The sequence below is a fragment of the Falco peregrinus genome, chromosome 1 (assembly GCF_023634155.1).
Source record: "Falco peregrinus isolate bFalPer1 chromosome 1, bFalPer1.pri, whole genome shotgun sequence".
NCBI lineage: Eukaryota > Metazoa > Chordata > Aves > Falconiformes > Falconidae > Falco > Falco peregrinus.
Genome location: NC_073721.1, coordinates 67302333 through 67326251, shown reverse-complemented (window position 1 = coordinate 67326251; position 23919 = coordinate 67302333). Strand labels below are relative to the sequence as shown.

Sequence of the window (23919 nt, the reverse complement as noted above, 5' to 3'; positions counted from 1 at the left end):
ATTTTAGTAAAGCACTACTACTTTCTGAGTAGCAGTACTATTTTTTAGCACACAGTTGTAGAAATCAGCGAAAATTACATAGCTGTATTCAATGCTTTTAATAGAAGCTTTTATTAAACACAATGAACAAGTTTTTCTGTATGGCATCTTGACAAATACGTTGGCTCACTTATTTTTATATATTTAACAGAGTCCTTCCCCAAGAGCATCAGTATCTGCTTGGTACGTACATGACTCCCTCTGGTTCTAATTATCTTCAACAGTTAAAAATCCATGTCAAAGAAACTATGAATTCTGCTCATAGCAGCAAATTGATACGCAATATTAACTGACATCTGCTTTCTATATACCGTAAAATGTAAGTCCCTCCCCTCACCATTAAAAATAATCATTAACCACAACCAGTTATTGATAACCTTTACTATGCCTGAATGACTGACACTTTTGCATCTGGAAGGGTAGTTTAACTGTCAAGTGAAAAATCAAAATGAATTACATTAATTACTAGCATTTATTTATGGAGATGCAAATACCAATGATTCTGTATATGTTGATACTGAATGTCTACCACACTGCAGATGCCTATAACGTTACATTGAAATGTCCATTATTAGACATACAGTGCACATTATTTCTACTCCCTCTACCAACGTTTTCGGCATGTATCCTGATTTCAGCTGGTATAGAGTTAATTTCCTTCTTGGTAGCTGGCACAGTGCTATGTTTTGGTGTGAGAACCATGTTGGTAACTCACTGATGTTTTTTGTTGTGGCTTGGTAACGTTTATACTAAGTCAAGGACTTATCAGTTTCTCAGGCCCTGCCAGGGAGACATGGGACATGCATCTCTTCCTTTCTTTTCTCCCTTCCTTTTGGCTTTTATTCCTCTCCCCTTCTCCCTCCTTTTCATTATTACTGTTATAATTATTGTTTATATTTTATTTTAATTATTTAGTTGTTCTTATCTCAATGCTTGAGTTCTAGATTCCTCCCTGATTCTCTTCCCCATCCCTTGGCGGGGTGGAGGGGGTGGGGAGTGAGAGCATGTCTGTGTGGTACTTGGTTACCAGCTGGTAACTAAACCATGACAGCATGTTGAAAGCAGGATGAGTTGGCAGCTGAAGAACCCGTGAAAAGCATAACACTAGTTAGCTGTTTCTCTAGCCCTACAATTTCAAGCATTAGTTACAAAGGTTAACAACCAGCACAGCCTTCCTATAAATCACCAGTATAAGAACAGCACTTTCAATCAGTTGAACTGATGCCGGTTCTATAAACAGTAGGGCAGCATTCTGCTAGTTCAGGTTTGCTCTAGCACTCTTCTAGAACTCAAGTTATTCCACTACAACTAATCTGAACTAGTTTTCACAGCACCTGAAAAAATCAGAATTTGGTCACAGCTTAAGCTCAAGTATAATAAACCCCCTGGTTATCACATTTGTCATCTATAGCTTGCCTGCCTGTAACAGCTACCTAGAAAAGGCTTGATCCATTACAAACTCCAGACCTTCCCTGGAGCTCAGGGAAGAACAGCTTCCACTGTTCTTGCTCACCACACAACTGGACAACACACACTTCTCCCAACACAGAAGGCAGTTAAAACAATCAAAGGCGCTGTATTAGCATGTTAGCTTTTCTGGTTAGCCTGTTATTTATTGGTCTCAAAGTAGTAACTGAATCGCTATCACAAGGCGTGCTTATAAACTTCTGCATAAACACCGTAAGTTTCTATTGTGATTCATTTGTAAGTGTAAGGCCTGAACCTGCCAACAGAAAAGTCTGTACAGCAAAATTTGTTAAAAAGTTTTAACAAGATGTTTTCATGCTTACCTACGGCGAGATATATATTGTTATGCAAATCTTGTAACAAGTATTATCTAGCAAACCCCAATGTCCTCAAGAGTCTTGGTGATGTCTGTATAGCTTCTTGCAGGCCTAAGCATCTTCCTGCACACACTCATTACAGAAGTGAGTTGTAGCTAGCAATTAAAAACAATGACATTAATATTGAGTTTATGCAAAACAAGCTAAAACAAATTTCCTTCTTTGGCCAGTACAGATGACCTTAGCTGTAAAATTCTTCTGACACAAAAAACAGCTGCTAATCTTAGGGAGATAGGAAAACCTGTTTAACTATGCAGAAATAAATTCTCTTTTCTACTGCCCCATATCATTCCTAGAAGAACTAAGCCTCCACTGAAAACTTAAGGAAAGCTGTTGGCTCAGGTGTTAATGGGTTCCTTAAAATAACACAATCAATTGCTGCTTCACAGTTCAGAGTGAATAGGGAAAGGCAGCAATTTGGCATTCTTGTTAGGTGACACAAAACACGTTAGTTGCTTATTTCAATTTCGTCTTGGTCAGGCTTTTTACTCAGTTCTCAGAATGTGCCTCTGGTCTTCCATATGTGCTGCTTTGGTAATTGAAATATTTTGCTGAAAACTTTTTGAGTAGATAGTTTTTACCATGTGAACATTAATATCTTGGTATAGAATAAATCTCATACCAAGATACAAGGATAGCATTATTTTGATTAACATTTATTATACACTTTGGAATTATGCTGCACACTGCTATAATTTACAAGCTACATACAAGGCTGAACCAAGACCCTGAATCCACACACAAAGGATTTTTAAGGTAGATACCCAAATTAGAATGTGCTCTACATCTTCTGTATCATCACCTGAAATTTACCTGCAAAGAAAAAGCAAAGTCAGATTAAAGTATCACCATTAGAGTTATTTTTCCAAGTAATTTTTTTTTTGTAATTATTTTATTAAAAGAAATAGTAAGGAACATTTCAATTTTGCCGTTTAATTGTGAACCATCTAGCCATTATTTCAACGTAGCATTTAACTCCAGCTGAACAGCTTTTTTTTCTTTTTCCTTTAAGCTGATCCATGTTCCACATCACAACAGTTTTGTCTGCTAAATTTAAAACGTGTGCCGTCTGTGGAAATTTTTAAATCCGCCTTAAGCAGCCTGGGTTTTACAATGGACTTCACTTAGTAACTTTCCTAATGACTTCTGTCAAGCAAGAGCATGTGTCTAGTTGTTTTTATCTTCACTTGTTCCAATAGCCTTCTGGACATATGTTCTTATGCATTTGATGCTTCCAAATGTAAATACAACTTTTCAGTTTTGCTTTCCACTCATTGTCATGGAGGTTCCCCCCGTCAGTATTTTCTAAACACTAAAGCGTTTAGTGACAAGCCATATCCTGAAGTTCATATTGACTCCTATGGCCCAGCAACTTCAAACTAATCCCACCTTGACAAATGCTCATACAGTGATGAAGTCAGTAAGAAAAGTTACCAGGTGAGCTAATAATTTGAGTACTCTGAGACCTACTTACATGCAGGCATTGATGAAACTTCAGCTGTTACAATACTCTTTATTCCCAAATTCGATAGGCCTCCTCTGATTAGTCCACAGGTAAATGCTAAATACTAAAAATAAAGTTGCACTTTAAATAAGCATCAAGGGTGAAGCTTGTTGCTAAAGGTTGAAACTAAGTACTCAAGAACAAGATTTAGCACTTGGATAATATAAAACTATGGTGGTTTTGTTACCGCACAGAGAGACTTTGTCATGTCTCTAACAGACAAAAGCTCTGATACTTGGTACAGTGGAGCTCACAACATAGATTCCTCTTGTTAGAGGCACTATCTTCAGTAACTTTTTTCTATCTCCATTAAGCCTATAGGAACTTCATATCCTTAAAACAATTATTCCCAAGACTTGGCTGAAATTAGCAACTGGCATTAAAGTCAACAAAGGAGGAACAGTCCAAGTCAGCATTCTTGCACTGGCTGCATCTTAGAATACAATGGCCTGCAGGTATTTAGAATTTATGTTGCAAAATATCAATATCTCACCAAGTATCAGAAAAAGAGCCAAGGACTGTAGCCTGCAACTGTGATGACTAAGACTGAAAATTAAGAAACCATAAAATAGAACTGAATGCCCCATTTCTCACATCCCCCTGAACCAAAGTGCTATATCAGAGGTTCTGCAGAGGCACTGATTTTACTTACCTAAACTCAGCATCTACACTCAAAACTATTTTTAATTGGTGGAATATCTTTCTGAATGTTCATATAATCCCAGAAGCTTGTCCTAGGTAACAAATAGCATCTTCCAAATAGGTTTTGGAAATTTTTAAAAGTTTCTGAAAGCACACGCTTTCCAAAGAGAAAAAAAGTTTGTGTGACAGTAACAGATAGTGGCAAACCAGCTCCTACCATCCAGTAACTCAAACACGACAATGCCAAGTTTCACAATGACTATGCCCATTTCCTGAACCGTGTATCAAACCCACAGCTCCAAAACAAGGTCCATTTCTAAAAAGCACATTTTTTGGAGACCAAACTTTAGCTGCCCTTTTGAAGAGTTTGTATCCTTTGAATTACAAAATTCAAAGTTACCAATAATAGATCAAGATAATTCAAACTGAACTGGTAGATCCCAAGGGTAAAACTGAAGGGTACCTTTGGTGCATGTTCTAAATACTGCTTTCCTGCAGACATTTGTGTCAAGAGACGAAATTTATTGTCTTGAAGGACATATATACCCTGTTGAAAAAAACCAAAAATTTTAGTTGAATATGCAGTAGCATGTAATTAACATTTTATGTGAAGGGATTTAATTTGTAGATGCAATATAAATGTTCTTAGGTTGAAAAATGAAATTTTATATGAAGGCATATGTGATTTAAGTTTAAACCGTATTATTTACTTATACAAAACATCAAAACAAAAGATACTTAATTGTGAGTTTAAACCCCTAAATAATATTATGATCAGTTAATCCTAAAAAAAAAAGTTTATTTACATTCTTCTTGGAAGAGTTTTTCCAGTGCTCAGAAACAATAATTCTGTATTAGAAAGTCTTTGTTAATAAATCAAATACATGCTGATTTTTACACTGAAATTTTAAATCTCATTTGGTATGTAATTCACTATTCTTATTCTCAAATTCAGTGAGAATTACCTTCTTTAATAGCATTACAAGCAACAACGCCCAGCAGATGATCAAATTAAGAGTCTCTTGTTTTCTACACTACAAGTTTGTGCCACAATATGCATTTTAATAAATTAACTATGAATACAGTATAGCTTAATCTACACCTGTCATTTAAATTTCTTTGCTAATGACTGGGCTACTTCAGCATTTTATAACCCCTAGCATTAAATTAAGGCTGCATATACAATTGAGACCTAAGCTCAGTACTGCAGCTTTCTTTGAATTCAAAAACAGATTTCTAAGGCAATTATTCTGTTAAAGTTATTACTTGATAATCAGCTCACTGAAAAATAAAACCTATTTTATTTGTCACAATGCTTGTACAAATTCTCTTGTTCCTACTTTGATACAACAGGAAAATGGCCATACAAACCCAAAGTCATTCAAAAAGAAAAAGATTTTTTACCCAAGTAAAATGGCTCCTTCAAGTACTTTGATCTTGCTTTGAGAACTGTGGCTGTCAATTTAAGAAAGGACACAGATGCAAGGCAGTGTCACCAACATGCAAATCTGGTTAAGTTTTTCAGTTGTTTCTTATACAAGTATGTTCAGTATTGTGCAACTAAGTGTCTCAACTGCTGAAAACTGTAAATATTCTTCAAAATAAAAACATTACTTCAAGGCAGCCATTCTATTTAAATAGATGTTAAGACAGCAATATCACCTTCTTACACTAGCTTTCTACTAAAATTTATTGGGAGATACATAAAAAGGTTCCTGTTTAAGCGTTAATCAACTGTAACTGTTACTGTCCTGTCAGTTTGTAACTGCAACAGCACACATGAATTCAAAGCATTTAGTCTTTTCAAGCAGAGCAGCGATACAGACACCACAAGCAATTACTAAATTGTATTGTTAAGCTACATGCTAACATGAACTTTAAAAACCTGCTTTTTAAACAGAACAACTACAGAACATTTTGGGCTTCCTACCAGGTAGAATTATTCTAGACCCAAAAAAGCCCCCAAAAATGCACTAGTAACTCAAAACTGTTACTTATTTTCTAAGTTATATCTTATTCTACAACATTTGTACCTGATGATTAGTCCTTAGGTTATCTATTTGTTTTTTGAATACAGTTGTCCAAAAATCTTTGCAAATGAACTTCATAATATCTAATTCATCCTTGAACCTGGCAGTATCTTTTGTAAACCTACAAGATAAGTGAGAAATGTATCAATAACAGAGGTACCAACAGCTTGACCAATCAGAGAAAGAAAGAAGAAAAAAAAAAAGGTACTGCTATGCAGCATTATTTTTGGGGCTGTTAACAGAAATTAGTTTTCCAACCATTGTACAGCCTCATTCTAGCATCATTCTGCATTCATCAAGTATTTTTATTTCAGAGAAACACAGTGTTATCTTAATACCGGTAACATGGCAGCAAAATAAATAAACACTTTTAATTATGTGATTATTAAGGACAGCCGAAGAACAGAAAGATGCAAGGCACTCCAGTTTTATCTTCAAATACATGTCTAGAGGATGAACAATAAGCTCACACCCACGCTACTGCTTGGAAGGAGTCCTTCAAACATGCAAAAAAAGCTCTGACACAGAGGAACAAACATGTAAAACCTGTTCCTGCTTCTCAAGAAGAGAGCTCGTTCTCTCCCTTATTTCAGAATCCTCTCCTTTTATCCTCCCTGAGGGTATTTTCTCCGGCAGCGAAGCCCAGCTCTGCCCCACGCCAGCCCGAGCTCAGCAGCCCCAGCGCTGCCGCAGGACCCCGGCGGTGCAGCCGGTCACCGTGCGCCCCCCCGAGCGCCGGGGGAACGCGGGGGTAACGGGCTCGGGGCCCCGGTTCCGAGTGCGAGTGCTTCAGACAGACGAAAGATGAGTGGCCAATCATAAAATTACGTTTAAGAAGGAAACAATGAAAAGTATCAGAAGCAGGAAGCATGCCAAAGCAGGTATATAAAAAGCGGAGTTAAAAAGGGGTTGAAATGCAGCCGCATACCCCGGCCCCGCGGTCGGGGCGGCAACCACCGGGCAAACAGGCTCCAACCCGGCCCGGGGGTTCAAACCCAGCGCCCCGCAAGAGCCGCCAGCAGGCCGGAGGGGCGCGCCCGCAGCACAGTGCTCCCCGCTGCCGGCCCGGGCAGGAGGGGGCGGGGGGCCCCGGGCAGCCCCTCGGGAAACCCCCCGCGGACGAGCAAACCCCCGTCCGCGGGCCCTCACCTCTCGATGAGCCCCTGCCCGACGCGGAAGCCCATGCTCTCCAGCTTGGTGGTGCAGCGGCCGTTCTCCTGCAAGACACACAAGGCGCGGTGTCAGCCCCGGCCGCTGCCGGGCGGCCCCCAGGGCGGCCCCGGCCCCGCTCACCCCTTCGCCCTGCTCGGCGGCGCGGTACAGCCCCGCCACCATCTCGTTGTGCAGCAGCAGGAACAGCGCCTCGTCCGCCATCTCCGCTCCGCAGCGGGGCTCCCTGCCCGGCGCCGCCGCAACCGGCAGCGACCGCCGGGACCCGCCGCGCCGCCCCTTCCGGCAGGCTGGGCCGTCACCCACTGGCGCTGCCGGCCGGGGCGGAGCGGGGCGACACGACACGACACGACACGGCACGTGCTCCCCGGCGCTCGCCGCTCCCCCACCGGCCGAAGCCTCCCCGGGCCGGCAAAGGGCCTTCCGCGTATCCAGTCTCGCCGCCGCAGGGATGCACAAAGCCAGTGTCCCGAGGGTGGCCGGAGCTGGGGGGCTGCCCCCCGTACGGTGACAACCGGCAGGGAACCTCCCCAGGACTCCTCTTGGAGGTCTGGAAAGCGGGCATTCCTCACTTTGGCGCACACGCAAAGAAAGATGAGCGCGCCCATCACCCACCATCACATCGGTTACATAGTGTTCGAGTTACACAGCCTCATCAGGGTCCTAAGAAACCATTTACATATTCAGGGTCTTTCCTGGGGTCCTCGTACATACACTACCATATGCTAATACACCCTATGCACATGCCATGAAATAAGCCGGTGGGTCTTCTGGGGGTCTCCACCAGCGATCCAATGCCTTCCATCACCATGTCCTCTAGCTGGCCTCAGGACCGACACATGCCCACGGGAGGCTTCTAGGGAGCCGTGCAGCCTTGGGCCGGTTAGTCCTGATTTGTAGCCTTGTTATCTCTTAAGAACAGGCCTCGACTCTCCTATTTATCACTTGCCTACCTTCGGGCTTCCTTTTGTTTTTGTCACCATAGGAGGCCACAGCTGCACACTCCCAAAAATTATGTTGGCCTATTAGATCTCCTAACAAAAGGTTAGTAAAGCAATAATACGGTATTCTAGGCTACACCCCCGGCCCGCCTCGCTGGGGACACTGCGGAGGAGCGGTGGGTTTTGCGGCTTCCAGAACGTGACTCGTCCCGCCGCCTGCCATGTCCCGCCGCCCTCAAGCGGCGGCGCCCGCGGGCCCAGCCCAGCCTGTGCGCAGGAACGGCCCCGGCTGCCTGCGGGGGACCTGCGCAGTTGGCGTCCTCACCACCCCCAGGCGTCAAGAATAACGGCCGCTAACGGAGTTTTAGCAGCCGCTAAATGGCGAGGCCCGAACCGCCGCGACACCGGGTAACTGGCGGGAGGGCAGAGACCCAGCGGGGCCACCGCCCGGCCACGGCCTGCACGCCACGGCCTGCACGCCACGGCGCAGAGCGCCGGCCCTCAACAACATCCCCGCCTATTGGCTCGCCGGACACGGCGGCCTCTAGAGTGAAGCGGTGATTGGCCCCTGCCTGAGCCGACTGCATGCGGGCTCATCAGCCCCGCAGAAAGCCGGAAAGTAGGACGCGTTCCGGGTGGGCGGGGATAAACGTCCTCGAAGTGGCTTTCTGATTGGGCTGCGGGAAAAAGGCGCATGAGATCTCGTTAGCTCGGAGTGATTGTCACTCCGGAGGCCCCTTTGGTGATTCGTGGAGTCGGCAGGGGAGCCTTCCGCTAATTGGTCTTTCGGGATGCCAATCTGCCTTTGGGCTCTGTGATTGGTCAACGGCTTCGGCGGTCCTTTCCCGTGGGGCGTGCCCTTTCCTCTTTTGCCCGATTATTGGCGGTCGGAGGGGGCTGTTGAAGAGCCATTGGTTGTGCCGGGCCGGCCCGCGGCTGCTGGAGCGCGGTGCCGCCAGGCGGGACGCGTGGGCGGGGCCTCTCCCCCTCCCGCTCTTCGTTACCCAGCAGTGCCTTGCGCTGGGCCCCGGCTAGGCCGCGCGGCAGGCGGGATGGCGGTGGCGGTGCGCGCGCTGCAGGAGCAGCTGGAGAAAGCCAAGGAGAGCCTCAAGCACGTGGACGAGAACATCCGCAAGCTCACCGGGCGGGACCCCAACGATGTGAGGTGAGGCGGGGGGGGGGGCCGCCGGCGGGAGCAGCGGGCCACCGGGGGGACGAGGGGGGAGATGAGGAAGGGCCGGGGCGGGGGGGGGGGTGGCGCGCCCCGCGCTGTTGTCCCGGTGTGATGGGGGGGTGCTGCGTGGTGGGGCCGAGGGGCGGGCGGCGGGGAGCTGTCTGCAGGCCGCCGCGCCCTTCGCCGGGCCGTCCCCGCTGCCCTGGCGCAGCGCTGGGAGGGGGGGGGCAGGGCCGTGGGGTGGGGGAGGGGATGGTCGTGGCAGCGGGTACCTCCGGCCGGGCTTCCTGCAACGGCGGGGGTGGGGGGGTGGGGCAGGCACCGCTAATAGCGCCCGCTGTCTCTTGCAGGCCCCCTCAAAACAGACTGTTAGCCATCACAGGCCCTGGTGGAGGTAGAGGGCGCGGGAGCTTACTGCTGAGGTAAGGGGCTGCGGGACAGCGGGGCTTCTCCCACCCTTTGCCCCAGCATCGGGCTGCGCTCCTTCCGCTGCGGGGGTTGTGTTCCCCGGCTGATCCCGCTGCTTATTGTACTGCTGTTCCAGTAAGTCTGCGCTGAAGCTGAGCTACAGGGCACTTGGGGTTTTATGTCACCGTCTGAAATTTAAAGGATTTTCTTATTCTGAGTTATAACAAATTTAAACCGGTGGTTTTCCCTAACTCTGTCAACTATGTGCCTGAAAAACAAGGGGGAAGCATCAAAGTTAAGGGAGGTGTAATGTGGTGCCTAGGCCCTTGTCTCTTTGAAATTGTTCAAAATCGGTCTCTCAGTAACTAAGACACTGGTACCTATTCCAGGAAGAATAGAAAGAGTCAAAGTCGACGGAAATTTTCAAGCACATGTAACTAAAGCCACCAGTGCTTCATTGTGAGTCATCATGTCATCGCCCCCCTCCCCCCTGCCCCGTAGAATGAAAAGGCCAATTTTTGTTCAGTGGTTCTTAATGGAGTATGTGGTGGATTTTTTGTTGAATCTCAGTATTTAACTGCTGGCTAAGGTTTAATACATATTGAAAATTATTGCAAATGTGAACATAATGGGGCTCCTTGGTTTAGTGCAGCTGCTTAATTAAATAAGTGCAGAAATTCATGTTTAGGTTAATTGTTCCATAAGCAGTACATTTAAATGCTTTATTGCAGTAGTTACAGTAAATGAAGATAGGGCTGAGTAACATTTATTGTTACACTGTGACTACAAAGCCAAAATTCAGTTTGATTGTGCAGGCTTAAGGTAGACCTGGGGTTAGCCTAACTTGTTCTGAGATCACAAGTGTTTTCTTTTTAGGCGTGGATTCTCGGATAGTGGAGGAGGACCCCCAGCCAAACAGAGGGATCTTGAAGGGGCAGCCAGTAGGTAGGTGCAAAAACTGCTGCAGACAACTTGCTTTATCAGAGTGAGAATTTATAATGGTAAATTTAAAATACTTAGGTTCAATAACTGTTAATATCTGATGATTTTCACAGTCTTCTTCAGAGATTACGTATTCAAGGCTTCTTAGAAATATATTTGGATGGTGGCAATTGACTGTGGTGAATTTTTTTTGTACCTTATAGTAATATAAAGATTGTAGCAGTAATATAAAGATTGTAGCAATAATGTAAAGATACAGCAGTACAAAGATTCTTGGCATTTTCTGTTGGTGTACAGTCTGCTGTATTATAATCTGCTTAGTAGCCCAGATTTGTTTTACAGTAGACACAAATTGAATTATGACTGAGACCTCCTGTTCAATAAATCAAATTTGTATAGCGTGACAATAGACTCTGATTTTGAGCTTCCACATCTGGATGCAGGTCTGTCAGATGTGACTGACTATAGTGAGCTTCACTCTGTGGTCACTTAGGTGCAATGGTAGTTCTCAACTAAAGCAAGGCTTGCTTTTGAATTTTTGAGTTAATGCAAAATTAAGACTGTGAAACAGCTTTGCCAGGAGTAAAGTGCTGTGCCACAAAGCTGAGAGTGAAAGCTGAAAAAAAATTTAATTCCCTGCTTAGTAGTTTAAAGCCTCAGTTCATCCAAGTTCTCAGGTCTGAAGTTCTCTGCCCCTCCTCACCTGTTTTCTAGGTATTTGGCTAGGTAACTTAAATAGCAGCTCCCATTTGAAAAATCATACCACCCTTTATATCATGATGCATTAAAATCTGTCTAGTGATCCTCTATACCAGTAGCCATTTCAGAGATTTGGAAAAAGAGAATTCAAACATTAAAAGCAAGAATTAAATTCCAAAGATATTCCAAAAATTCAAATGTGGTAGTAATGTGGGCTCTTTACTATGCAAGTGGTATTAAATCTTAAAACTGTCTTTTCTCACTGATTTTTGTTGTTGTTTTTTTACTAACAGTAGGTTCTGTCTGTAAAACGCTACTTACTGGTCATTGGAACAGTGGGGAGTTGTTCAACAGCTAGAATTGTGGATTCTTCTGCACTAGATATGCTGACTTGTATTTTTCCCGTGTTAGAACAGATGATGTCCTAAATATATGTTCTCTAGTGACCTCTAATGCTTTCCTCAGGCTGGGTGGCGAACGTCGGACAAGAAGAGAATCACGCCAAGAAAGCGACGCAGAGGATGATGATATTAAAAAGGTAATACATGATAAATGGAGCTGTGCAGGAGGAAACTTCCTTATCTGGAACATGAACAAAGTAGTTTGTTTTAATTTGTTGCAGCCAGCGTTGCCATCTTCTGTTGTTGCTACCTCCAAAGAGCGAACACGTCGAGACCTTATACAAGATCAAAATATGGACGAGAAAGGAAAACAAAGGTATGCAGAAGTGTCTTTTAAGCACTAATGTGGTACTTCTGAGTGCCAGTATAGGAAGTAGCTTTAGATTTAAAAAGCATTATACGCATGCTATCACGTGTCAAAGGTGATGCCGAAGAAGTACCGTAATGGTATAAAATAGATTTCTAAAAATACTCTCAAAACACTTAACATGATGTGAAAAATGCAGTGTTACTGCTGTAAACTGACGGGTTCTACTTCTCAGGCCACCTACAGGAACAGGTTTGCTAGTGCTGTTGTAATTGATCGTCTTTGAGTAAGACAGAAATATATATAGCTTCTCTGGTTACTGAACATTTTGGACCATTACAACTGTCTTGGCACTTCATTTATTTTATTGGTTGAAGGAGGCTTTTGGGTGTGAGTTTCCTGCTTCCCCCCCTTTTGTTTTTTTTAAACATTAAATTTTAGTTCCATCATGTGGTTCTTTTCTCTTATTACATTCAGACTCGTTAATGTGTGTACAATCTGACCTTTCTTTTGGCGGCTTCTTTTCAGAGATGACCTGTGTATATCTCCTTTTTCCTGTATTCTATTTGTGTCAGGGTAGCCCATAGAAATTCTTGCTGAAATGCAGTTCTATGGGGAAGAGGTATTGGAAATGCAAATTTGCAACTCTGTCCAACCTCTTGGACTCCATCCACTTCAGCCTGCAGCTCACCTGGTGCACTAATAACCCATACATCAAATAAATAGAAGAATGAGAGCTGGAATAAGGAACTATAGAGAGCTTCTCTGATAAGGACTGCAGATCAGTTAGCACAGAAAAGGCACTTCACTCGCTTCTTTTACAGTTACAAGACTACTGTTGCTTCCATCACCAGTTTCCCACTGCTTTCCTCACAGAAAGACTTCCAAAATTCTTAGTGGACTTAAGGCACTAAAAGTTTGTTTCCTCAGAATTGTAGTTATACTGTTTTCCATCAGTAGTCTTCTGGGGAGATGAGGTGAGAAAACTAGTATTGATCTCTGTATGACTGGTGGTGGAACGAGACTATTTTAAGAGGACAGCATCTATTGAACCCTTGCTCACTGTCTTCTGGGATGTCATTCGTATACAAATACACTTTGAATAATCTCTAGCTCCCAATTCTTCGTTTATTCCTGCTTCTGCTCCTTAATATACAAGTACCTTTACCTTTCCATGTCAGGTTTGTGTCACCATAGTGTAGTGGTACCGAGTTAACAGAGTAGTGTTTCCTTTTTCTCTTAATTGGGTGAAAGTTCAAGGCGAATAAGGGAGTCTGCCTTTTGCTGTAAAGCCTTGATTTAGGATAAAATGGAAAGAAAGAAAAAGTGAAATTCAATAAATTAGTTCTTGTTCAGAAGAAGGGAATTACTTGAAGAATTTGACTTTATTTAGGTTTTCTCAAAACGATGCTTAATTGGATGAGAGCAGTTCTGTTTTCATCCCACAGTGCAGCATCTCATTGTAGAAGATACCGTCAGGCAAACTGTGACAGATGAGCTTTCAGTCCCCTGTGGTTCCATTTCTCCTTAATCCTCTGGGTGGGTGGGGGGGTACGTTTTTCAGAAAGCCCAATGACCTTCCAGTTCACTGCTTTATTGACAGCTCACACTGTATTGACTCAACTTTTTCTTCAGTACTTTCTGCTTTTGGATGTTTGGGTTTTTTTGGGGTTTTTTTTAGTATTTCCTTAGTGTCATTATTTCCAGATGTAAAATGCACAGGCTTCCAATTTTTCCATGCTAACTGTGCTGTGTTACGGATAAGAGCTGTGTCTTGCTCTTCAGGAAAATATGATATGATACGTGTAAATTATATCCTTGACTACTGTTGGCACAGCCAATACGTGTTCTATCGCTATGGCCTTTAGCAATACTCGAGCCTTTAAAAATAAACACTGAGGTGGAAGGTTTCTCTGATGGTTTATGCAAATAAAAATCTTGGTACTTGAACTGAATCTTAAACTTCTTTTTGTTTTTATCCAGGAATCGACGTATATTTGGCTTGTTGATGGGCACTCTTCAGAAATTTAAACAGGAGTCCACGGTTGCTACTGAGAGGGTACTTATTTTGGTTTTATCAGACTGTAAACAATAAAGTAAAGCTGTGTGGTTAAGCTGATTCAAATAGGAATAAAAATTCTCCACAGCGTAGGTTGCAGGTGCAATGGATTAGTAAGAGTGCATGTAGGTTTTTGTTTCGTTTGGTTTAGTGGAATTGGAATGGGAGGCAGGAAGGGGACTCCCAACAGTTCCATGACTCTAAAGCACTGTTTATGACCATTGCAGAAGTGAAAAGGCGATGTTTTGTTGGTTGTGGGCTTTTTTTTATTGCTATACATTTTTAAAACATATAAAATACAAAATAGATCCTTTTTTCTTGTTTACATTATTTGGGGATCATTTCAAAGTAAATGGAATTTAATCAGATAACTATTCAGCAGGTCATAGGTTACTTCCGTAAATAATAGTGATTCAGTGTTGCTAAAGCAGTGCCCACCCTGATGCGTTCCAGATTTTTAAAATTATAACCAAGTATACAGAAATGTGTGGTTGTATTGTGCTGTCTGACTACGAATGGCTTTTCCCTCCCTGTATAGATAACAAGAATTCCTGTTTTTAAGAGGAGATGTGGTTGTACTGAAGTGAAGGCTTTGCATAGCTTAGTGGTAACTTCAAAAAACTTATATATAGGATGGTGGTAACTTTATTCCTAGTACTCCTTTTAAATTGTGCGGGGTATGCTCTTTGTTTACTGTTGCCCTAAATGGGTAATTCAGTTAATGCTAATAACCTTTAGCTCAAAAACACTGTTTGAAAGTTCTACTTTCAGCAGTCTGGTGGAAACAGAAACCAAGTCTTTAAACTTAAAATCTTTTCTGTGTAGTGTTAGCATAGCTGGCTTGCAGTGTTGATATTGATTACTTTCAGATCCTGTATTTAGATATTCTGCTGTTTAACTTCTCATGTAGGTCATGAGAAAGGACCAAAGTTCTTTGCTGCCTGGCTGCCTTTAGAACAAGAAACTATTGATTAGGATGCTTTAGTAACATGGAGTCCTTGTCTAATCTGTAGATGTGTTTGCATCAAGAGACTTCGAGGAGTTACTGCTCTTTGCAGCATCTTTCTGAAAATTTGTGTAGGCATTGTTCTTTTCTTACTTAAGAACTTGCTATAAATCAAAGTAGAGGCCTGAAGAGTTTTATGACGCAGCTATTTTGTTGTCCAGGCACTAAAATGTACTTTTTTTTTTATTAGACAGCTGTTGTACAATCTGAGCATATGGCTGTCTAGGACATAGAAACAGGACATTCCTGGATTGTAGTAATATATCTAATTAGCAATGAATATACTGGAAGTATTCACAATGTAAATTTTGTTGGTCACAAACACCAGTCTGCAGTCCTTCATTTGTTTCTGGGGGAGTTGACTTTGTTTTCCCCAGTGGAATAACAGAAATAATTTATTTTTTTTTATGCTGTTGGGGAAAAAACTTGTTGAAGCTTGTCTTGAAAATTAAAATCAAAACTGAATGACAGAAAAGCAGGTAGAAATCCACAGGGGCCCACAATTTTATAGTTCAACCACAAAAAATTAGGTGCCAGCCAGCAATGACTCTCTTCTATTACCTGTAATCTAGGAAATATCTCTTAGTGTGTTCTTAGGATTGTCTTTAATGGTTCACTTAAATTTTTGAATTATTTATACCAAACTAGAACACTTTCTTGATTTAGAAAGAAATATTTAAGATAAATCTTTATTTATTTTAGCAAAAGAGACGACAAGAAATTGAACAAAAACTTGAAGTGCAGGCAGAGGAAGAAAGAAAGCAAGTTGAAAATGAAAGGCGAGAACTGTTTGAGGAAAGACGTGCTAAACAGACGGAGCTGCGGTTACTGGAGCAAAAGGTTGAGCTTGCTCAGTTGGTGAGTTTTAATTTTGCTCTTCATCTTTTTCTTGTTTAAACTATTCTGCTGTATCTTAGGGTTATTTTCTTTCATTACTCAGCAAGAAGAATGGAATGAACATAATGCTAAAATAATTAAATACATAAGAACAAAGACGAAACCCCACTTATTCTACATACCTGGCAGAATGTGTCCTGCTACGCAGAAGCTGATGGAAGAGTCACAGAAAAAGATGAATGGTAAGTGGTCTTTTTGATACTAGAGCCCTTGTTCTTGCCTCCCTTTGTTTGCTGTACAGATTTCTTTTTAAGTGTCTCTGCTTAAATACATGATTTTCATGGTTAGAACAAAATGTATGTTCTTGCATGGGTGTTCATCATAAGTGAACATTACTCTTTCAGTGACTTATTTTTATGTTGGATGTGCTTTGGTTCTCTTACAAGAAGTCAAAAGAGGTCTATACATAATTTGAGGTATGTGTTTAAAACATAGTCCTTAACATTAGCTTTAGTTACCAGACGTATGCCAGTGCAGCAGCTTAGTTTTTGAAAAGGCAGATTCTATGGATTGAAGACCCAAGGAAATGCAGGTTTTTACAAGGGATTTGAGAAGCATTTTCTTAAGCACAGCACTAGAACTTTATGATGACTTCTTTTTTTTCACCTTAATGTGTGTTCATTTCTGTTTCGCAGGATGACTATATTTTTCTTTTGGAAAACAATGTAAAATACTCCGGTTGATGGTAGACCTACTGTTCTTTCTTTATTGAAATGAGAATGTGTTGGGGTTTTTTTCTTAAGGAACTCTTCTACATTGTGTGGGGTTGGGGGATAAGAGAAACTAGCTCACCTGTCTGAATAGCTTATGTTATTTAAGCTTTCTTAATACCTAACGAGCTTTTTGCTGATCCTTACTGTCTTTTGTTTACCTTAGGTAGTATAACCTTGTTAATATATAAATACCAGGAAATTAAGGTATTATATTGATATACTGTTGGTTGGATTGATTTTGATGAAGTCAAAACCTCTTTTTGTTAGCTTAGATTTAGGGCTTTACTGTTCTGATACTCAGCTGAGCTGACTATCCCCTTTGCTTTGTTTTCTTAAGGTAACTAGCAGTCTTTTCCATTATGCATGAATGGCTTGCTACTTCAGAATGAATAAGGATGCAGTATTTATAAGTTAAAACAGTTTGATAACTTATTAGTTCATAGTTAAGGGGAAAATAGACTTCAGTGTCTGTAGATTATCTGAAACTATTATTTATGCATTTATTCCCCAGCACTCTTTGAAAGCAGGCGAAATGAATTTGCAGAGCAGATTAACAAAATGGAGGCCAGGCCCAGAAGACAATCTGTGAAGGAAAAAGAACAGAAGGAAGAACAGAATGAAGAAAAGAAGGAAGAACAGAACAAGGAGCAGGAAGAGGGTAAGGTGGCTCAGCAGGTGGAAGAGATGGAGACAGGTAATCAGCACAATGATGTAGAAATGGAGGAGGTAGGGGAGGAAAAGGGAAAAACAGGTTCAGGGCATAGTGATGCAGAGAAAGAACAGGAAGAGGATGAACAGAAACATGAAATGGAGATTAAAGTAGAAGAGACTACCGAGGTGAGGGAGAATGACAAGCAACAGGATGGTCAGCATGAAGAGGTCACAGCTGTAAAAGAGGAAAGTGAAAATGTTCAGCCACTGGATAATGAGCAGGATGTGGCTGAAATGAATGAGGCAGATAGCGTAGACCCTATAGAAAATGAAAATGGCAAAGAAGTGGAACCAGAAACAGAGTGTGATGCTCAGCCAGAAAAAGTGTGCAGTGTTCCTTCTCCCGAGAAGGAGAAAGGTATCAAACCAGACATTGAAGCTGAACCTGAAGAAAAACAGGAGAAGGCACCTGAAGCTCAGCCAGAACCTGCGGCTGAGGCTCTATCTCGGCTGCAGTCTGTGCCACTGCCACAGTCACCTCAGTTGTCTCAGTCCACTCAGGATACAGAGCCCCAGACAGACAAGGATGAAAATGCTGTGGTGTCTGTAAAGGTGGTTGAGGCACAGACTGAGCAGAGTCAGACACCAAGTGCAGAAACTAAGAGTAAGACTAGGAGTAGAAGCAGGGGTAGGGCAGGGAACAAAACTGGTAAGAGTCATAGCCATAGTAGCAGCAGCAGTAGTAGCAGTAGTACTTCAAGCAGTACTAGTAGCGGAAGTAGTTCCAGCACTGGCAGCAGTAGCAGTCGGAGTAGTTCCACCACCAGCAGCACTACAAGTGGAACTACTAGCAGGGACAGTAGTAGCAGTAGCTCTAGCAGTAGTGAAAGTAGAAGTCGAAGCCGAGGAAGAGGGCATAACAGAGATAGAAAACGCAGAAGGAGCACAGACAGGAAGCGAAGGGATGCTTCAGGAGTAGATAGAAGTCACAAGTCCTCAAAAGGTGGGAGTAGAGATGCCAAAAGCTCAAAGGATAAAAGTTCAAGATCTGACAGAAAGAGGTCTATATCAGAAAGTAGTCGGTCAGGCAAGAGAACTTCACGGAGTGAAAGAGACCGTAAATCAGACAGGAAAGACAAAAGGCGTTAACAGAAGAGACCAAGCTTCTTTAGCCTAATCTTTGCAGCAGAAGATTATTTGAGTGAAAGGATTCCTTGTAAGGAGGAGAAGGCTGCCTTAAGAATTGCATGCTGTAAAAAATCTTTTGGAAAAATGCAGACTGTTTACCAGGCGTTCTTGTACTTTTTACATAATTTTGTAAAAGGTTACTTACCAAAATTATGTGAAGTTCCTGAAAATGTAAAAATAAAAGATTAACACTCCTTTGCATCTTTTTTTAAATACCCTGTACTCATTAAGATCCTCTGTATATTTTAATAGGTAAACCTTTAAGTAGGCGTGATCACTTCTTCTGTATCATACGCATTTTTTTTTTAGAAATAAATGTGCATTTTAAATAAATTGTTTGAGATGTCCTGTTGACAATTAAATTCCTCTTATAGATCATATGTAGGGAGGCAGTGTTGCAGGAAATGTGAAATTTTGCTTTTCCTCTCTATTCCTTGTAAGAATGGGAATCTTAAGACCCAGAAAAGGGAGTAGTCTCCAGTGCTGGGTAGGAAGGGAAAGTAATTGATTTGAATCTATAATTCCTTGTTTTCTTCTGTAATCACAAGCTCTTACTCAATTCTATCTTCCAGTTTTATAAAACTTTTTCCTATCCCTAGGCAAGCAATGATTAAATAGGAATGTTAACACTGGCCAAGACAGTTCAAGTCAGTCTGGAATACCACTCTTACCTGCCTTCTGCGGGTGCTTTGGTAGTATTAACATCTGTGTTCTGGAGACAGTTAATCTGTTCAATGATGTTCCTTGCTTTGATGGCCAGTGGAGAAAGACTTCAGCTTGCTTCTCTACCAGGATTCTTTTTATTTTAGTAGCAGACTAATCTTTGATCCCTTCATACCACTAGGGATAATTAAATAGCAGTGTTGGAGTTACCTGGGACTACCTAATACTAATGTTGTGTGCGTGCAAGAATGCTTTCTGAATGTATTTAATACAACTTAAAGTGGTATGGTGTTATCTATGAAGGTGAATTCTGTTTTTATATAATTTTGTATGGAAAACAATAACATCTGTCGCTCTGTTCTGTACATGTGCAAATAAATGTGGCTTTGTAGACTACTCTCTCGATGCCTATGATGTTTTCTATAACACAGGTGTATTACCTTAGCCTTTCTACCTTTAAAGCATGAATCATAATTGCAGGTGACTGTACCTCAGAAGCTCTGTATCCAATGTTGTTCTTACAGGCTTTAATTAATGCCTATTAACTGAATCTGAAACACTGCTGTAATCTGTGTCGTTTTGGCAGGAAGAGAATTGTCATATCTCATAAGCCAAATCGTAGACCAGGAAGTCCTAGAAATATTTTTGGAATGGAAGTGACATGTGAGCTTATTTTAGTGTATGAAATGCCATATGTACCCTTTTTTTTTTCTGGAACAGAAAGCAGACTTTTGCAAAGTTCTAGTTCAGGAGTGTATTGATTTGGGGGATTTCCATCTGAACGCAAGAGCAGTGACAGACTTCTGTGTTCTGAAGTGCTGAACTTCCTGTCTTACAGAAATGTATGTCTGGCAAGGGATGAAGTAGAATGTTCTTTCAGTACAAATGGACGCAGTGGGCAAGCTCCTCAGGCTTCCCCCTTCTCAACAAGTTTGATACTTCATTCTGATTCTTCAGTCCACTTGCTACTTCAGTATCCTATCTGCTTCTGCTTCTCTACAGCTGAGAATCATTTTTAGTTCATGTCAGTAGTCTCCAACTGTATTTCCTTGCCTTCAGAGGAATGCGGTGATTTAATGTGCCTTATTTTTTGAAGGTCAAGCAAAAGTTCAAATGTCTTATTGAAGTTGTTAAAAACGGCCAGAACAAACTTTTATACTGAGTAGCTGAGTAAACGTTACTGTTTTGCATGTTTTAACTAATTTCACATTTCAAATTGCCTTTGGAGGCCATTATAATTTTGTTGATTAATTACATACTTGGTTTTTTCCCCTAAAATGGAATATTCTGAAGGTTTCTTGCGTTGAGCTTGAGTGATTCACTGCTATAGTGTATTTGCTGTATGGGCTTTCATGGCTGATGCTGTAGTCATTATGCAAAGCTAGAGAAGCAGGCTGCTAGTCAGAAGCCAGCTGTTTCAGAGGAGCTGATTAACAGGGTTTATAAAGACAGTGTGGTGGGTCCTGGTAGCCCAACTAGGGATTGGGTTGATTACATTGTTTCAGGTTATGTTACAAGCAGGGTTGTTATTTTTATACAAGGTGAAAACCAAGGTTTGTTGCCAAGTGTGGAGCTGGTGGTGTCTTTGATAGTTTCGTGTTTGTTAGAAGAAACTTCCTGTGAGGTTGAACTGTGCTGTCAATTAATAGTTAGCCTGAGTAAATCTCAGGGGCTCGGTGCGACATAAACATCAGTGTGTGGTAACTTCATCAGAACAAAGCTTTCTAAAAGGTATTCCAATCAGTGTACCACTAGAGAAATAGTACGAGAGAGTAGTATGCTGTTAGCACAGTATTACATACAGACCTTTGTCTTTATAAAGCAGTAGTATTTTCAGTAATTATTACATTTGACCTCTGGGTTCCATCCTTACCCTGAAACCATTTCAGAGCTGTGGGTAGGGCTGAGACCATGAGTGCAGTCAAGTAGCTGACAATTTCAAGACTGAATTTGATGCAACAGTTAAGGGGTTCTGAGAATAAAGTGTAGATAGCATAGAGGTAGGAAACCTCTTAATTCCCTTCCCCGTAGTGGTGAGTCAAGATCAAAGGAAAAACACTTTGTTCTCTTCACTCAAGTCATGTGGAAAAAGGAATGATAGAAAAAGGGGAAAAGTAGCGAGATGCTTTATGTGAGTGGGCAACGTACCATGTATGCTCTATGCCTGTCTTGTGGAGGCTTCCATCACATGGTCCCTTCTACCCTTAAGTATAACTTCAGAGGGATGTTTGGGGGGTGTTTGTTTGTTTGGGGTTTTTTAGAGCTTTTATGCTATGCACTGACTCTATACCATTTACTTTTTTCATTAGCGTTGTTTGTCTTTGTAAGTGTAGTAGTCCCCACATTTGTTGCTTCAGTTCTGCAGAACAGAAAGCTCTCACTATCTGCTGTACGGCTTTCAACTTTGTCCTTTGGAAGCCACCTGTGATAAACTCCACAAATCTTACTCTTTGACTCTAGTTCAAAGGTGATTAGAAGTTACACTTGTATAATGTCTGCCAGTACAGGATTTGCACCTAGAAGGAAAGAATATTTTATATAAATATGATTTATTATTGAAGTTACTAGAGGAACAGAGATCAGAGCAATGCTTATCAGGCTTTTAACAGCTTCAAACCTAGAAGAATGATTGTTGAGACTAAGGGACACTGAGCAGTGCCCAGAATAACCTGAAAACTGCAGATGCAGATTAAACTGAGTAGCTAAGATGAGCTGCAAGATTTTATCTCCATATAAAGACTTGAGAATTAGTTCTAGGCGTCCATACGAAACTCAAGTCAGAGTCTTTTTCAGAGCTGTTTCGACAAACATAGTAATAACATGCAGATCTCAAGGTGTGGGTCGGATAGTTTGCTTTCCCCCACAAACTTGCTTAAGTATGTAATATTAAGTGCCAGAATACCTGGCTTTTCCATTTTTAGGTGAATGGGATCCATGTTACCAGGCTCAAAAAGGGGCTGTTGGCCTTTCTAGGCCCATTACTGGGCTTTGCCCCACGTTCCGTGGTTGGTGTGCAACGTTATGAAAGACCAGTTGTTAATCTTAGTGGGAAAGAAGTGTCCTTTTTTTGATATTGCACAATATACTTAGTATACATATAGAGTCCTCCCAGTATATGTTTCTTGTATATTTCTTGTATATTCCTTCTTACCAATCTGTCCTAATCTGTAGAGACTTGGGAATGAGAAGAAGAATTAAAAAAAAAAAAGCCTGTCTAATTTTTCTGCTCACCCATTTTTTTTGTTTGTCACGTTTTAGCTGCTTGGACCCCAAGGAAGGTCCCGGATTACTGACCCTCTAAGTAACACAGGATCCAGGGAAGTGAAGGGGGATGTTGATGCTGGGGATGGGGCTGCATCAACACTAGTCAGGAGCGAGTGTGGGGTGCCAATCGATAGCGTATTCTGCCTGGTGCACAAGGCAGCTCTCCGGTGGATTACCTAACAGCAGAGGCAGCTGGTCATAGGATAGGTCTGTCTGACTACCGGGTCACGTGGCAAAGGAAGGGGCCAAAGTGTTAGATTGCAACGGGAGGATATGTCACCCACACTGATTTTTTTTGTTTGCCGGACATTGCTGGTTAACATGACCCGGGCTCACACTGTGCCCTCTCCCAGCCTCCAGGCTGTTTGCTGGCTGGATGAGGCTAAGCGCCAGCGCATGGCAGGTTGGAGTTGTGGAGCAGGAGGGTGGGGGAGCCTATGCTGCAAGTAGGATACAGCTTAAATTCATGGAAAGAGAAAGCAGAACAAATTCTGTGTGAGTCGTGCTCAGGACCAAAGGAGGGGCAGGCCTACTAGGAAGCATGCGAGGGCAAATATCAGGCTGGGAAGGGAGGCAGGGCTTGGGGTGCTATCAAGAAGGGAGGGAGAGGAGGCTGCCTCATGCAGGAGGGAGGGAAAGGAAGGGCGAAGCCCCTGTTGTGTAGATAAATTAGACGTACTGTGTTAAGGTCACCAAGGAAGTGTGAGATGATGACGTGAGCCCTCTGAAGCAAAGCTTACTTCTAACACAAACCTCTCTGCAAGTTTTCATCTATAGCACAACTTCATACCTACATAACCAGTGTACAACTCCCTGCGTAATTAATGCTTTAAAGCATAACCTGTGTTTGAGAAAACATTATTTATAACTCCATATTGGATAACAGGTTGCTAAGAAACAGAGGGTATTCCTTAAAAAGCAGGAACGATCATCTGCTCAGCTTTGATAAATTGCTCTGTGATATTTGTGGAGATGGCATATGGATTCTCTAGTTGTCTTAAGAGGCTGAAAACTGCCAAGCACCTTTAAAAAAATTCAGAGTAGAGTAAGTATTCCCCATGCTAAAGGATTTTACTTGGCATCCAGTGTGTGTGAGAAAACTCCAAAAGAGTATGTGGGAAAAAATTCTGTTCCTATAAATAATCCAAAACATATCAGTGCACACAAAATATAGTTTATTAAACAAAACAAAAAGCTAGAAATTTTTTAGTACCTATATTAGCAATCATGCAAAGCAATATATGCATAAAATGGCTAGTCCATCTTAAAATCAGATGGAAGATGTGTATTAAAAATGCATTCATAATCTGGAAAAAATCCTAAAACAATTGTTTGTTGAATTTCCCCTAACACAGTCTTTCACCAACTCAGTACAAA

General features: G+C 41.9%; 2 protein-coding genes across 3 annotated transcripts; one reads left to right on the top strand and one right to left on the bottom strand.

Moving 5' to 3' along the window:
* Positions 1–83: 83 nt before the first annotated feature.
* TRAPPC6B (trafficking protein particle complex subunit 6B) lies at positions 84–7520 on the bottom strand. Of its 2 annotated transcripts, XM_055794530.1 has the most exons (7): positions 7353–7520; positions 7209–7276; positions 6063–6180; positions 4493–4576; positions 3358–3451; positions 2648–2696; positions 84–1978 (listed from the first exon to the last, which is right to left on the bottom strand). In XM_055794530.1, the coding sequence occupies exons 1-6, from the start codon at positions 7431–7433 to the stop codon at positions 2665–2667; spliced, it is 477 nt and encodes a 158-aa protein (XP_055650505.1). In that variant the 5' UTR covers positions 7434–7520; the 3' UTR covers positions 84–1978; positions 2648–2664. The 2 variants fall into 2 exon arrangements, with proteins under 2 accessions (XP_055650505.1, XP_055650499.1); XM_055794524.1 differs by having other exon boundaries at positions 84–2696.
* Positions 7521–9120: 1600 nt separating this feature from the next.
* PNN (pinin, desmosome associated protein) lies at positions 9121–19674 on the top strand. Its single transcript, XM_013304454.3, has 9 exons — positions 9121–9335; positions 9695–9766; positions 10629–10697; positions 11859–11931; positions 12016–12110; positions 14085–14160; positions 15869–16024; positions 16107–16245; positions 17288–19674. Exons 1-9 carry the CDS (start codon positions 9223–9225, stop codon positions 18574–18576), a joined length of 2082 nt encoding a protein of 693 aa, XP_013159908.1. The 5' UTR covers positions 9121–9222; the 3' UTR covers positions 18577–19674.
* Positions 19675–23919: the final 4245 nt, after the last annotated feature.

Bases quoted from the DNA above. Each gene is read 5' to 3' on its own strand.
- TRAPPC6B (XM_055794524.1), bottom strand. From the start codon at position 7,433: ATGGCGGACGAGGCGCTGTTCCTGCTGCTGCACAACGAGATGGTGGCG. The intron at 4,577-6,062 runs GTACAAATGTTG...TTTTTTCAACAG, and splicing joins ACCTAAGGACTAATCATCAG to GGTATATATGTCCTTCAAGA. The intron at 3,452-4,492 runs GTACCCTTCAGT...CTTTATTTTTAG, and splicing joins ATTTAGAACATGCACCAAAG to TATTTAGCATTTACCTGTGG.
- PNN (XM_013304454.3), top strand. From the start codon at position 9,223: ATGGCGGTGGCGGTGCGCGCGCTGCAGGAGCAGCTGGAGAAAGCCAAG. The intron at 11,932-12,015 runs GTAATACATGAT...AATTTGTTGCAG, and splicing joins AGGATGATGATATTAAAAAG to CCAGCGTTGCCATCTTCTGT. The intron at 16,246-17,287 runs GTAAGTGGTCTT...TTTATTCCCCAG, and splicing joins GTCACAGAAAAAGATGAATG to CACTCTTTGAAAGCAGGCGA.